Here is a 15,361-nt window from a genome sequence, read left to right as displayed (position 1 = left end):
AACTCTTTTTCTGCTATTTACAATTTAACAAAAACGAGAGCATCATACATCTCCGACAAACCAGTTGCAGATTTTTTTTCAATCTACTTGCCTTTTCAATGCAAGCCTGAGGCAATGGTGGTGGGTGGCACGACAGTAATCAGGGGTCATCATTTCACTGGCAGTTTGCATCAAGTTCAATTTTTCCAGCATTCAGTATCCAACAACAATAAGTCTGTGTTTCGTTACTCTGAAAATTGACTGAAATAACCTAGTTGCGGTATAATATTCAAATCATCATGTGAAACGGGGTTTTATTTTAAATTGTTCTATTTTTAAATTTTAGGGAAAAGGATTTTAAGATATCATGTGAGCAGAACTGAATCAAACTTACCTATAAGTTTAAGTTTGAGCTGAAAAAGTAATTGATAAAGAGTAACTTTTCAACTATTTTCTCTCAGTTCTGAATTATTTCTTCCTTAATCATTTAAAGATGATTTTGTTTAAAGTTTGAAATGTTTGCTGTATTTAAGTCTGGAAGCAAGTTCCTTTCAAACATGTCAAATATGTCAACACAATCAGAGTAAAAACTGATGAACAAGAGCATTAATGAAAATTCAGAACCTGTGCAAGAAAATAATGAAATAAAGGCTGAATTGTGCATCTTTTTTAAGGTAAGTCCACGTTGCACCCAGTTCTTTTGGAGAATTTACTGTCTCAAAGCCTAACGAGTTCTTTTACTCAGTCTTACTAAACGTGCCACATTAATTGGCAACCTTGCTCCTACGGCATCACCCATGTCCAAGTTCCACACTGTTGTCCCACATGCCCTACCCAGAACACCTCGCTGTTCTGCAGATGTCCATCGAAAGTCAAGCAGCCCTTGTACTGCTGCCATCTTCACAATACCACAGTACACCAAGCTGAGCACAGGCATTCTACAGCAGCCCTGCTCATGGAGGTCAGAGTACAGGAGTTGGGAGGTCATGTTGCGGCTATACAGGACATTGGTTAGACCACTGTTGGAATATTGTGTGCAATTCTGGTCTCCTTCTGCTCGGAAAGAGGTTGTGAAACTTGAAAGGGTTCAGAAAAGATTCACAAAGATGTTGCCAGGGTTGGAGGATTTGAGCTATAGAGAGAGGCCGAACAGGCTGTGGCTGTTTTCCCTGGAGCATTGGAGGCTGAGGGGTGACCTTATAGAGGGTTACAAAATTATGAGGGGCATGGATAGGGTAAATAGGCAGTCTTTCCCTGGGGTGGGGAGGTCCAGAACTAGAGGGTATAGGTGAGAGGTGAAAGATATAAAAGAGACCTAAGGGGCAACTTTTTCACACAGAGGATGGTACGTCTGTGGAATGAGCTGCCAGAGGAAGTGGTGAAGGCTGGTACGATTGCAACATTTAAGAGGCATTTGGATGGGTGTATGAATAGGAAGGGTTTGGAGGGATATGGGCCGGGTGCTGGCAGGTGGGACTAGATTGGGTTGGGATATCTGGTTGGCATGGACAGGTTGGATTGAAGGGCCTGTTTCCATGCTATACATCTCTATTACTCTATGACAGAGAAAGAGCTGGCCATTGACTTCAGGAAATAAGAGGGGGACACACCCCAATCTACATCAATGGAGCTGAGATGGAGAGGATCGAGAGCGTCAACTTCCTGGGAGTGATGATAAACTAACAATCTGTCCTGGACCCACCCACGTTGATGCGCTGGTCAAGGAAACACAACAACGCCTCTTCTTCCCCAGAAGGCTAAGGAAATTCACATGTCCATAAGGACCCTCACCAACCTTTCCAGATCCACTACAGAAAATATTCTATCTGGGTGCATCATGATTTGGTACGGCAACTGCTCTGCCCAGGACCGTAACAAACTACAGAAGGTTATGAACACAGCCCAGTTCATCACACAATCCAACCTCCTATCCGTGGCCTCCATCCACATCTCTCATTACCGCAGAAAAGCAGCCACCATCATCAAAACCCCATTCCAACCCCCCCCCCCCCCTCCCCGCCCCCCAAGTAATGCTCTCTTCCAATCTCTTCAATCAGCCAGAAGATAGAAAAGCTTAAACACACGGACCAACAGGTTCAAGCACAGCTGCTTCCCCGCTATTATTAGACTTTGAATGAACCTCTCAATTTTCAAATCGAATGTTGATCTTGCTTTTTTATACACCTTCTTTACAGCTGCTACTCTGCATTCCTTGCTCTATACCCTATAATCTGTGTCTTTGTATGTTATGATGTTCTGTACTGCACGCAGAACAAAACTTTTCACTGTGCTTCGGTACATGTGCCAGTAATAAATCAAATCAATCCAAAGGTGTGTTCACAGGATGGCACTGCGATTCACTGGCAGGAGCCTGGGGGTCCTGGTGTAAGGGCTGGTGCACAGAAAGGCCACTGTCTTTGTCTTCCATGTGGACTGAGAGTGGGGGCCCTGTAACCAAACCTTACCAGCCTGGTCACTGCCAAAGGTATGGAGGAACAACCAGCAATGCAGAAAGGAGGTCAGTGACCTTCTCCACTCTGCCAGGGTCAACGCCATGCTCATCTCTCTCTCTCTCTCTCTCCTGCCTCTCTCTCACACTATCTCTTCCACTGCACATACCTCCCACCAACATATATGCCATTTCGCTCTCTCACTATGATGCCTGTACCATCTTCCCCTGCTCGCTCCCCCTACTCCAGCCTCCCCACACTAAACTTGGATGCCCTCTGTACTACCTCTTCAGTCTCTTTGAGTATCTCAGCACCTTTCACCTGCGTGCACCAGCATTGCCAGCCACTACTCACTGTGGCCAGCTTCATTTCCTCCTCCCTCTACCCCAAATCTTATTCCAGGGGAAGTCAGCCCATAACAGGGCACGAGGAGATTGGACAGGTACCCGGAATTAGGCTCCTTCCCCTCCAAAAGGAGAGAATCGTGGCCCTTGCAGGAGAAAACTGAGAGACTCTGGGAGTGCTGAAACTTCCATATCCTGTAAATGAGGAAGTAGCACACTATATGCTACTGCCACTGCCCCCTTAACGCCACTCTCACTCCAGTCATTGGGCACCACTTCTCATCAGTGTCTGTGATACCCTCTCTCCTTTTAGCCTTTCAGGTTCCACAAACCTACCCTCAACCTCCATGTTGAAGCCCCATCAGAAGGCCCCCTATTGACCTCTGGGGTTGAGAGTATCGAGGCCTTGCAGGAAGGCAGCTTCCTGCATCTCCAGAACCTATCAACAGCCTCTGATTTTGAGACCTTGTTGGGCAGTGGTATGATAGAGTAAGACAGTACACAACATGGCAAGCACTGCAGCCACTCTGTCACTCCCTTTCTGCTTCACCCCAATCCTTAGTTTCTGAGGACAGAGCTGACAGACTGACCCATTCCATCCCACCCCCCACCAACTGACATGACCAGACAGCCCCAGGCAAGATTGTCTAGAATACTGCCAGTATATCTCCCTCAGCGAACCTCCCCAAGGGCTGACTGCAACCCAATTTCTGGACTGCAGAGGCTGGGAAGCCCCCAACCACGCCCCCACCCGACCCTTGCAACTGGATGCCTGACTGCGGCCAGTCCTTTGGACTAGTCTGGGAGATTGGCATTGACTTTCTGTGCTGGGACAATCTGACGGACTGCTGCCTCCAAGGGCTCATTCAAGGGCGATTGTGTTGGGGAGCTGGCAGGCCCCATGCTACACAATACAGTGTCTTTGGCGACACGTGGAGGAGCTTTGGGATTGACATTGTACACTCTGCCAGTGCAGCACGGCACCTGCCAGGCTGAGGACTGCTGGGCAGCAAGGTAGGTTGCTTGGTTATGTGGCACAGCAGGGCAGGTGGGCACTAAGAGAGCAAATGCCACTAGAGTGGGTAAGTATCCCTGAAATGCAGCCTAGTCCAGACTGTGAGCTGGGAGTCCACCCCAAGGACCCAACTGCAGCCTTTCACTGCAAGTTGCTGCCATGCCCTGCCATGCAATCACATGCTTCTAGAATGCAATGCCAAAAGGAGTGGCAGGATTGTCATGGGTGCGGCTGGTGCCTATGAGTCATGCACCGGTCAGTTTGGCCATGGGTAAGGTGGAGGTGGTTGGGAGCAGGCAGTGAGCTGTAACACTCTCAGTACCTATAGAACATAGAACATAGAAGGATACAGCGCAGTACAGGCCCTTCGGCCCTCGATATTGCGCCAACCGAATCCTACCTAACCTATACTAGCCCAATAACTTCCAAATGCCTATCCAATGCCCGCTTAAATGACCATAAAGAAGGAGAGTTCACCACTGATACGGGCAGGGCATTCCATGAACTCACAACCCGCTGTGTGAAGAATCTACCCCTAACATCTGTCCTATACCTACCACCCCTTAATTTAAAGCTATGTCCCCTAGTAACACCTGACTCCATTAGCGGTAAAAGGTTCTTAGTATCTACCCTATCTAAACCCCTAATCATCTTATACACTTCTATCAGATCTCCCCTAAACCTTCTCTTCTCCAATGAGAACAGCCCCAAGTGCCTCAGCCTTTCCTCATAAGATTTTCCTACCATTCCAGGCAACATCCTGGTAAACCTCCTCTGCACTCGTTCTAAAGCTTCCACATCCTTCCTATAGTATGGCGACCAAAACTGCACACAATACTCCAGATGAAGCCTCACCAGAGTCTTATACAACTGCAACATGACCTCAGGACTCCGGAACTCAATTCCTCTGCCAATAAAGCCCAGTACACCATATGCCTTCCTCACAGCACTATTTACCTGGGTGGCAACTTTCAGAGATCTGTGTACATGGACACCAAGATCCCTCTGCTCATCCACACTACCAAGTAGCCTACCATTAGCCCAGTAATCCATCATCTTGTTATTCCTACCAAAGTGAACGACTTCGCACTTAGCTACATTGAATTCCATTTGCCACATTTCCGCCCAGCTCTGCAACTTATCTATATCCCGCTGTAACCTACCACTTCCTTCCTCACTATCCACAACTCCACCGACTTTTGTGTCATCCGCAAACTTGCTTACCCAGCTTTCAAGCCCTTCCTCTAGATCATTTATAAAGATAACAAAAAGCAATGGTCCCAAAACAGATCCTTGTGGTACACCGCTAGTAACTGCGCTCCAAGATGAACATAATCCATCAACTACTACCCTCTGTCTCCTTCCAGCCAGCCAATTCCTAATCCAAACCTCTAATGTATCCTCAATGCCATACCTCCGAAGTTTTAGCATTAGCCTACCATGGGGAACCTTATCGAACGCCTTACTAAAATCCATATACACAACATCTACTGCTTTACCCTCATCCACTTCCTTAGTCACCTTCTCAAAGAACTCAATAAGGTTTGTGAGGCACGACCTGCCCTTCACAAAACCATGCTGGCTATCCCTGATCATGTTATTCCTACCCAGATGTTCATAAATCTTATCCCTTACCATTCTCTCTAAGACTTTGCCCACCACTGAAGTCAGACTCACTGGCCTATAGTTACTAGGGCTACCTGGTCGACATTTCCTGACATTGGACTTATTTGGAGCATTTGGTCAGTGTGTGAATATTGATGAGGCCAGGTGTGGTCTTAACTGAGCATTCACCACGTGTTAATCTCCACCAGCTGGCATCCCGTCACCGCCTGGCGAGAATCTTGCTGCACCATTTATGCAAACCATAGAGGATGGAGCAAGATGATCTCCAAGACCAAATGGGTGTCCCCAAATCTTTACCAAATTCGGCCAAACATTTCACCACAGCTCAGGTCACTCAGAGTTTTATTTTTATTGTCTGACATCTAATAATGTATGGGCAGAACTTTCCTCTCTCTATAGTCAGACCTTTCCTTTCTCTATAATCCTCTTCTAATTCACCCATGGGACCTGGGTGTCGCTGGCTTGCACCAGCATTTATTCCCTGTCCTAGTGGTCCCCTTGAGAAGGTGGGGGTGAGCTGCCTTGAACCTCTGCAGACCATGTGCTGTGGGTTGACCCACAATGCCACCCCCCCCCCTCCCCCGAGGAATTTTGACCCAGCGTCAGTGAAGAAATGGTGATCCATTTCCAAGTCAGGATGGCGAGTGGCTTGGACAGGAACTTGAAGGTGGTGGTGTTCCCAAATTTCCACATGGAAGTGATCGTGAGTTTGGAAGTTGCTATTGAAGGTTCTTTGGTGAATTTCTGCAGTGCATCTTGTAGATAGTGTACATTTGGCCCAAACCACAAACATTCATTTGTAGCTACATAAAGGTGATCCAGGATTTTGTTTTCTGCAAATTAGTTTCAGTACACTCCAGGCTTGCTTTCCAAGTTTTACCTTCCTTCAGTTTGAGGTGATCGAAAACAAAACTGCCTGCATTCTAAATGACATCCAATCCAATCCACCCTGTGCTCAGGGACATTAGTGCCTACTTAACCAATGCCATGATTTTGAAATCCTACATGGCGTTTCATAACCTGTCTGGCTTCATTCCGCTGTCATCTTTTGAAGTCTACATCTCCTCAGAAGTTCTGGGTTTCTGCAAGTCTGGCGTTTTGAAGATCCCCGATTTGAATCATCCCACCGTTGGCATCCATGCAATGGCAAGACCATAGGGGCTGGATTGGTCTCCCTATACCTCTTCGCCTCTACACTTCTGTATCCTCCTTGAAGCTAATCCTTAAAAAGGGAGGTGGTGATATTGTGACAATGTCACTGCACTGGGAATCCAGCACTCCAGGTCAGCATTTTCAAATCCCACCACAGCAGATGGTAGAATTTTAATTCAGTAAAGAACTGGCTTAAAGGTAATATGTAACCTTTGTTGATTGTCGTTTTGAAAAAAAAAAGACCCATCTGATTCACAGTTGCCCTATGGGGAAGGAAATCTGCCATCCTTACCTGGTCTGGCCTGCATGTAATTCCAGACCCACAACAATGTGGTAGACTGTTAATTGCTAACCCACCCCCAGGCAATGAAGAGAGGGGAAAAATGCTGACCCAGCCAGTGATGCTGCCATCCTGAGAATGAACAGAATGTGCTGTGTCGCCCTCTCCATGGGACTGTGTACCGGTGATGTAACAACACATTTACTGCTGGATTCAGAGGTCAGCACAGCACCTGGAGAAATCAGAGGAAATATGGCTTTGAATATCTGCTTATGGTGCTTGTGGGGAGTTGGTTAGCTCAGTTGTCTGGATGGCTGGTTTGTAATGCAGACTGATACCATGATCATGAGTTCAGTTCCTGTACTAGCTGAGGCTACTGTGACAGGCTTGCCTTTGCAATCTCTACCCTCATCTGTACGGTGAGCCTCAAGCTAAACCATCACCAATTCCTTCCTTCTTTCTCTCTCACATTCCTCTTCTTTTTCTTTCTTTCTTTTTTCTTCCATTCTCTCCCCCCTTCCTTTCCTCCCTTCCCTTCCCTTCCCTCCCTTTCTTCCTTTCTTCCCTTTCTTCCCTTCCTTCCTTCCCTTCCCTTTCTTCCCTTCCCTTCCTTTCTTCCCTCCCTTCCTTCTTTCCCTTCTCTTCCCTCCCTTTCTTCCTTCCTTCCTTCCTTCCCTTGCCTTCCTTTCTTCCCTTCCCTTCCTTTCTTCCCTCCCTTCCTTCCTTCCCTTCTCTTCCCTCCCTTTCTTCCTTCCTTCCCTTTTTTCCCTTGCCTTCCTTTCTTCCCTCCCTTTCTTCCTCCCTTCCCTTCCCTTTCCTTCTCTTTCTTTGTTCCTTGCTTCCCTTTCCTTCCTTTCTTTCCTCCCTTTCTTCCTTCCTTCACTTCTCTTCCCTCCCTTTCTTCCTTCCCTCCCTTTCTTCCTTCCCTCCCTTTCTTCCTTCCCTCCCTTTCTTCCTTTCCTTCTCTTCCCTCCCTTCCCTTCCTTCCCGCCCTTTCTTTCTTTCTTTCTTCCTTCCTTCCCTTCCCTTCCCTTCCCTCCCCTCCCCTCCCTTTCTTCTTCCCTTCCCTTTCCTTCCCTTCCCTTCTCTTTCTTCCTTCCTTTCCTTCCTTTCCCTTTCTTCTTTCTCTTCCCTCCCTTCCCTCTCTTTCTTCCTTCTCTTCCCTTCCCTTCCCTTCCCTTCCCTTCCCTTCCCTTCTTCCTTCCTTCCTTCCCTGTCTTTCTTCCTTCTTTCCCTCTCTTTCTTCCTTTCCCTTCCTTCCTTCCTTCCCTTCCTTCTCTTTCTTCCTTTCCCTTTCTTTCCCTTCCTTTCTTCCCTCCCTTTCTTCCTTCCTTCTTTCCTTCCCTTCCTTTCTTTCTCCCTTTCTCTCTTCATTCCTTTCTCCTTATCTTTAATAGGAGAGTAGCCCTGTGGTCTGGTAAGACTATGGCATTTCTTTTTCTATTTTTTGGTGCTCAGTCTCAAATTCTGTTTGATAATTCTCCTATCTTGGAAAGTTTTACTACGCTGAGAGTTCATCAACAAAATGAATACTTGCTTTTGTCATCTTTAAAGAAGTAGCAGATAGATTTACATATCACGTTTCTTTCCTTAGAATCTTCTTTCGTATTTGCAAAAGCAGATGTTAATATTAGATTACTGAATATCAAAAACTGGTTTCATTAATTTTGACTTCATTCTCCAAACCAAATGATTCTTCAGTGTATTTTTTTTCAACAAGTCAATGGAAACAGTAATTTTGCAAAGCTATCGGCTACTTGTTAATCCTAATTAATCCAGGATAGATTATTTAATGCTCTCTTTTAAAAATGATTCAGTTATAGCCATGGTTTATTCAAATACTACATAAGCATGAAGAGAAAAAGGTAAATATTTTCATTTGAATTTTACAGCAATGTTTTAATAAAACAAAGTCAAAATACTTGAACAGAAGTTTGGCAGCTTATACAAGTTCCCTGTTTATCCCCATTATTTTCAGAACTGTTTCAGTTAGAATAATTTTAGCCTATATTTAAATTACCTTACCAACATCTTGAATCCATTACAGGAATGTGATCAAGTTCATATCGATGATGTATCATCAGACGATAATGGGCAGGATTTGAGGTATGTTCATCACAAAATGGAAGTTCTGACAAAGGGTCATTGGACCCGAAAAGTTAACTCTGATTTCTCTGCATGTGTGCTGCCAGACCTGCTGAGCTTTTCCAGCAATTTCTGTTGTTGTTTCTGATTTCCAGCATCCGTAGTTCCTTCGGTTTTTGTTGAGTAGAGTTTACAGGCTGGGCTTTCGCATTTGCGTGGGTTTCCTCCGGGTGCTCCGGTTTCCTCCCACAGTCCAAAGATGTGCGGGTCAGGTGAATTGGCCGTGCTAAATTGCCCGTAGTTTTAGGTAAAGGGGTAAATGTAGGGATATGGTGGGTTACGCTTCGGCGGGTCGGTGTGGACTTGTTGGGCCGAAGGGCCTGTTTCCACACTGTAAATAATCTAATCTAATCTAATTTCGAGTTGAAGTATTTCGTTGACTAAGAGTCATGGCAACTCGTCTGCCAAAGCATGGAGCAGATTTGTTCACTCAGTCTTCTGCTGTTCACCTTAATCTGGGCTCCATGGCACTTTTTTCATGGAATCACCTGGAATCTTCAGGCATTCCCACCACTAGCAGAGGCTAAGGGAAGGCAAATGGCCTAATGCTTATCACTCGACTATTAATCCGGAAACTAAACTAATATCCTGGGGACCTGGCTTGAAATCCTGTTCTGGCAGATTGTGGAATTTGGATTCAATTAAAAATGATGACCACAAACCATTGTCAGGAAAACCCCATCTGGCTCACTAATATCCTTCAGGGAAGGAAACTGCCATCCTTTCCTATTCTTGTGTGACTCCAGACCCACAACAATGTGGTTGACTCTTAACTCTCCTCTGGGTAATTAGAGATTGGCAATAAGCATTGGCCTAACCAGCCCTCATCCTGTGATTGAATTCAAAGTAAATGGTGCCACATTGAAAGCCCAGAGGCAAAGCACTTCAGATGCCCATACAGGCCAGGTCCCATGTGGCTTGGCTCATGTAACCGAGGGCATGGCCCATGCTGGTACCCCAGTTCACCAACAGGAAGCCAGAGATACTACCAGATCGGGTGATAGAAAGGAGGGGCTCCTGGAGGAGATGTAGATTAAGCTTGAGCTGGTTAAGTAGTTGGGGGCCCCAGATGAGAAGGAAGTATTGTGCATTTTTGCAATTCTGTGGCATACAGGACTGTAGAGGTGCAGTTCTGAGAATGTTTAAGGTAAAGATGAATGGATTTCTGATAACCCTGTACACCATTGGTAATGGGGATGGGGTAAGTAAAAGGCATTATAGTGCTCAACCTGTCACGTTTGTATTGGATGGTGGGGCAGGCATGGTGGCTGAATGGCCTACCCCTGTTCCTGTGTTGCTATGTTCCTCCTGATTGCTGCAGAGTCCATACCACCAGAACCAAGATGGCAATCCCGTGAGTCACACAACAGTGCAGCAAATGATCTTCCGCACTGTCCAACAGTGATGCTGGTTGTTTGTCATGAGTTCCTTTTTCTCGTTGCTTGGCAGAATGAACAGAGTAGATAGACTGAAGCTGTTTCCGCTTCTAAAAGAAACAAGGGCAAGAGGACATAGATTTAAAGTGACGCACAAATGAAATAAGTGAGCTCTGCTGAGGAATCATCTAGTCTCGACACATTGGCTTGCTCTCTCTCCACAAATGCCGCCTGACCTGCTGTGATCTTCAGCACTTGTTGTTTTCAGTGAATGAGGAAGAGTTTTTCCCTCCAGTGAGTGGTTAGAGTATGGACTGCATTGCCTTGAAATGTTGTGGAGGGAGGTTCAATCGAGGCATTCAGGAGGGTATTGCATGGCTAGTAATGCTATACAAGGATATGGGAAAAGGCAGGAGAGTGGCACTGGATAATAGGGGCCGAATAGTCTCCATCTGTGGTGTAACAGTTCAGTAGTTCGTTCACGTGCTACTATTCCTGCCCCTTCACCCTTTCAGGACCAGCACTTGTTTAAGTAGTGCCACTGCACAGACAAATTGCCAAGGCTAATGGACCAGAGTACTCACTGTTACATGGAACATCTCCACAGTACCTGGACTTCAGGTGACCAGTTACGAGGAGAGACTATACACATTAGGCCTATTTTCTCAAGAATTGAGAAGGTTAAGGTGTGATCTGATGGGAGTCATTGAGTCATACAGCGTAGCAACAGGCCCTTCGGCCCACCCTGTCATTGCCAATCAACAAATATCAAACCCATTTACCTGCATGTGGTCCATAGCCTACCATGCCCTGGCATTTTAAGTGCTCATCTTGGCTTCTTAAATATTGCAAGAGTATCTGCCACCATTACCTCTCAGGCAGCACATTTCATTTTTCTACCCCCTCTGGGTGAAAGATTTTTTTTCTCAGACCTCCTCTAAAGCACTTGCTGTTCATCTTAAATGTACGCCCTCTGGTCTTTGACACATCTGCCTTGGGGACACGATTCTCACCATCTACTCTGTCAATGCCTCTCATATTTTTGTGTACCTCACATTCAGGTTTCCCTTGCTGTGCTCCAGGGAAAGCAATCCCAGACTATCCGGTCTCTCCTCATATCTCAGACTTCCCATCCATGGCAACACCCTCTCCACTGTAATCACCCTCAAGATATGAGCAGGAAAAGACAGGGTAGATAAAGATAAACTATTCCCATTGGTTGGGGATTCTAGAGCTAGGGCATTGCCTGAGAATTAGGGCAGACTGTTCAGGAGAAATGTTAGGAAGCACTTTTACACACACAGGGTGGTAGATGTTTGGAACCCTCTTCCCAAATGGCATTGGATGCTGGTTGTTAATTATTTAGTTGTTAATTGTTGTTAATTTGAAATATGAGGTAAATGAATTTAACCCCAAGTCAGACTGAGAGGGCCAAATTGTGTGTATGGGCTTGAGGGGAGGGTGTGAAGGGGGCATTGGTGGAATGCGCCACATTTCACAGGAAGTGAAAATCCGCATGTTAGCTGGAGAAGTTCAATTGTTCACGCCAGGATCTGGAGACTTCAATGTCCAACCAGGACTTCAGAGCCCTAGTCCAGGATTCCCTTCAGGCTAATGTACAGGTTCAATTGGCAGTTAATAAACCAACTGCAGTGTTCACATTCTTATCAAGAGGGCTGGAATACAAGGACAGGGATGTACTGCTGAAGCTGTATAAGACTACGGACAGACAGTGTGAGCAGTTTTGGGCCCTGTATCTAAGGAAGGATATGCCAGTGTTAGAGGGAGTCCAAAGGAGATTTACAAGAATGATCCTGGGGATGAAGGGTTTGCCATATGAGGAAATGAGGAATGGTTGACTCTGGATCTGTAATTGATGGAGTTTAGAAGGATGAGGGGGAAATTTGATTGAAACTTACACAATACTGAGAGGTCTGGATAGACTGGACATGGAGAGGATGTTTCCACTAGTAGGAGAGAATAGGACCCAAAGGCACAGCCTCAGAGTGAAGGGATGACCCGTTAGAACTGAGATGTCTAACATTAAGGACTCCCATACCTGTAAACTCGATTGTCTGAACTTAACCTGCCGGACCACGCTGTCCCAACCTGTGGATTGCAAGGAGCCTGGTAGGAACAAGCAACAATTCTGCCCTCTGATCATAGTCCTGCACCTCTTCAATTTCCAAAGATAGCCACTTGGTTGAAGTACATGCAGTGTGGTTGCCACGTAAGGTGCTGGTTTATGCTATAAGTGTGAAGTTGATGTAGCATAGTGCCATGAAGTGACATTCTCAACCCCTTGGCTGTTCAATGCTCCACACTGTGACAAGCTGCCTGTCTCTCCTTCTGAACTTAAAAGCCACACAATCCCCAGAGGCTGCCAGCACTGATACTGCACTGCATGGTGAACCTTGCATGCTGAGCTCCTTCAGAACTGAACGTCTCCTTGTACACACAGTCAGTCTTCAGAAAGTAAGCTAACAGCCATAAGCCTTCCTGTTTAGTTGCACGACATATATGTTCAACGCAAGCTGGAGAAAGCGATAAGTTGGAGGTGTCCCTAAGCTCCAAAGTGGAGTGTTGAAGGAGCTGAAGGGGTGGGAGTCAGATTGAGAGCAGTCATGATGATGTGCTGTGAGGCTGCTGATTTGCCCATGCTTGTTGACAGAGTGAGACAAGGTGCCAAGAACCGAGCTGGATAGAAGCCGGGAGAAGCAGGCTGCTTTCGTTTATATGTCAGGAGTTCACAGCATCTGTTTCCTCAGGGTAGGAGAGGAGAAGTGGAAGTGGCCCATAAACGAGGTGATTCAACAAGATAGGAAGGTAGTCACTGCTCAACTCGGGATCTGAAGTCACTGTTTCAACTTTAAAGAGAAAATTGGGAACTTGTTCTTCAACGTGAGGATTCCAATTTTATTTTTAATTCTCGCTACATTTTCCCAACTTTCTTATCATGCCGCTCCAGGGAAGGAGAAATTAGATAAGGCGCAGGATGTTATATGAAATACCAATGTGTTTGTTCTCCACTGACCGTTGTATAATTTGTGTCCATTTATACAGCACTTATAACTTTGCTACAGATGGCTTTCATGCTGCAGCAACTAGTGCAAATCTTTGCCTAGCAACTGGTGTTCGTGGAGGAGTTGATTGGATGCGGAAGTTAGCTTTTCGCTATCGACGAGTAAAAGAAATATATAACACCTACAAGAATAATGTTGGAGGCAAGTATTCTAATCTTCTTTCATGATGTAGTTGGCTAATTTGCAATAAATATTTATATCATCTGTTAACACAGGTGAAGTAATGGAGGGTGGCTAATGTTGTGTCATTGTTTAGGAAAGGCTGTAAGGAGAAGCCTGGAAGCTGTAGGCCTCTGTGGTGGGTAAGTTGTTGGAGGTGATTCGGAAAGTTAGGATTTCCAAGTATTTGGAGAAGCAAGGATTGATTAAGGATAGTCAGCATGGTTTTGTGAAAGGAAAATCATGTCTCACCAACTTGATTGAGTTTTTTAAAATGAAGATTGGTGAGGGCAGAGTGATAGATGTTGTTTGCTTGTATTTCAGTAAAGCCTTTGACAAGGTTCTGCATAGTAGACTAGACTGATTGTATAGTTAGATCACATGGGATTCAGGGTGAGTTTGCCAGTTAGACACAACATTAACTTTATGGTCAGAGACAGAGGATGGTGATGGAGGATTGTTGTTTGGACTGGGAGGCCTATAACCAATTGTGTTCCACAAGGATCAGTACTAAGCCCACTTTTGTTTGTCATTTAAATAAATGATTTGGATGAGAATTTAGGAGGCATAGTTAGTAAGTTTGCATATGACACCAAACTTGATGGTGTAGTGGACAGTGAAGGTCAGCTAAGATTACAAAGAGATCTTGCTCAATTGGGCAATGGTTAGATGAGTGGCAGAGGAGTTTAATTTGAATAAATGTGAGTTATTGCATTTTGTTAAAACAAACAAAGGCAAGAATTATACAATTAAAAATAGGGTGTTGGGTAGTGTTGGGGGTCAAGTGTGTGGTGCAGGAAAAGCACAGCAGATTAGGCAGCATCCGAGGCTGATCATTCCTGATGAAGGGCTTATTCCTGAAACATTGATTTTCCTGCTCCTCGGATGCTGCCTGACCTGCTGTGCTTTTCCAGCTCCACACTCTCGACTCTGATCTCCAGCATCTGCAGTCCACACTTTCTCCCCGTTGGTTAGTGTTGTAGAACAGAGAGACCTGGGGTTTCAGGTACGTAATTCTATGAACTTTGCATCACACATAGTTAGGGTGCTTAAGAAGGTGTTTCACATCCTTGCCTTCATTGCTCAGACTTTTGCATATTGGAGTTGGGAGTTATGTTGAGGTTGTACAGGATGTTGGTGAGGCCGCTTCTGGAGTACTGTGTGCAGTTCTGGTCGCCCTGCTATAGAAATGATATGATTAATCTAGAGAGGATTCTGAAAAGATTTACCAGCATGTTGCCTGGAATGGAGGGTTTGAAATATAAACATAGACTAAAACGGTTGGGCCTTCTTTCACCAGGACGTAGGAGGTTGAGGAATTACCTTATTGAGGTTTATAAAATCATGAGGGGCAGAGTTATGATGAATTACAAGGCTGTTCCCTCAGGTGGGTGAGTTCAAATCTAGGAGAAGTTTGTTAGGCTGACAGGAGACAGGTTTAAAAAGGACAAAGGAGCAAACTTTTTACCCAGGGGGCATTTCATGTGTGGATTGAACTGCCAGCGAAAGTGGTGGTTGCAGGTCCAGTTACAATGTTTAGAAGACATTTGGAGGGATATGGATTAGTGGTGCTGGAAGAGCACAGCAGTTCAGGCAGCATCCGAGGAGCAGTAAAATCGACGTTTCGGGCAAAAGCCCTTCATCAGGAATACAGGTGAAGGGCTTTGGCCCGTAACGTCGATTTTACTGCTCCTTGGATGCTGCCTGAACTGCTGTGCTCTTCCAGCACCACTAATCCAGAATCTGGTTTCC

General features: G+C 45.5%; 1 protein-coding gene across 9 annotated transcripts in view; it reads left to right on the top strand.

Moving 5' to 3' along the window:
* Nucleotides 1-15,361, top strand: part of eya1 (EYA transcriptional coactivator and phosphatase 1) — a 224,641-nt gene that overhangs the window by 195,694 nt on the left and 13,586 nt on the right. For all 9 annotated transcript variants that reach the window (XM_060822745.1, XM_060822744.1, XM_060822751.1 and 6 more), the window contains 2 exons: nucleotides 8,894-8,952; nucleotides 13,431-13,591. In XM_060822745.1, the coding sequence (XP_060678728.1) occupies nucleotides 8,894-8,952; nucleotides 13,431-13,591 (220 nt within the window). The remainder of the gene's footprint in view (nucleotides 1-8,893; nucleotides 8,953-13,430; nucleotides 13,592-15,361) is intronic.

The sequence above is a fragment of the Hemiscyllium ocellatum genome, chromosome 4 (assembly GCF_020745735.1).
Source record: "Hemiscyllium ocellatum isolate sHemOce1 chromosome 4, sHemOce1.pat.X.cur, whole genome shotgun sequence".
NCBI lineage: Eukaryota > Metazoa > Chordata > Chondrichthyes > Orectolobiformes > Hemiscylliidae > Hemiscyllium > Hemiscyllium ocellatum.
Note: the sequence above shows the minus strand (reverse complement) of the source record. Positions and strands in the feature narration are given on the sequence as shown.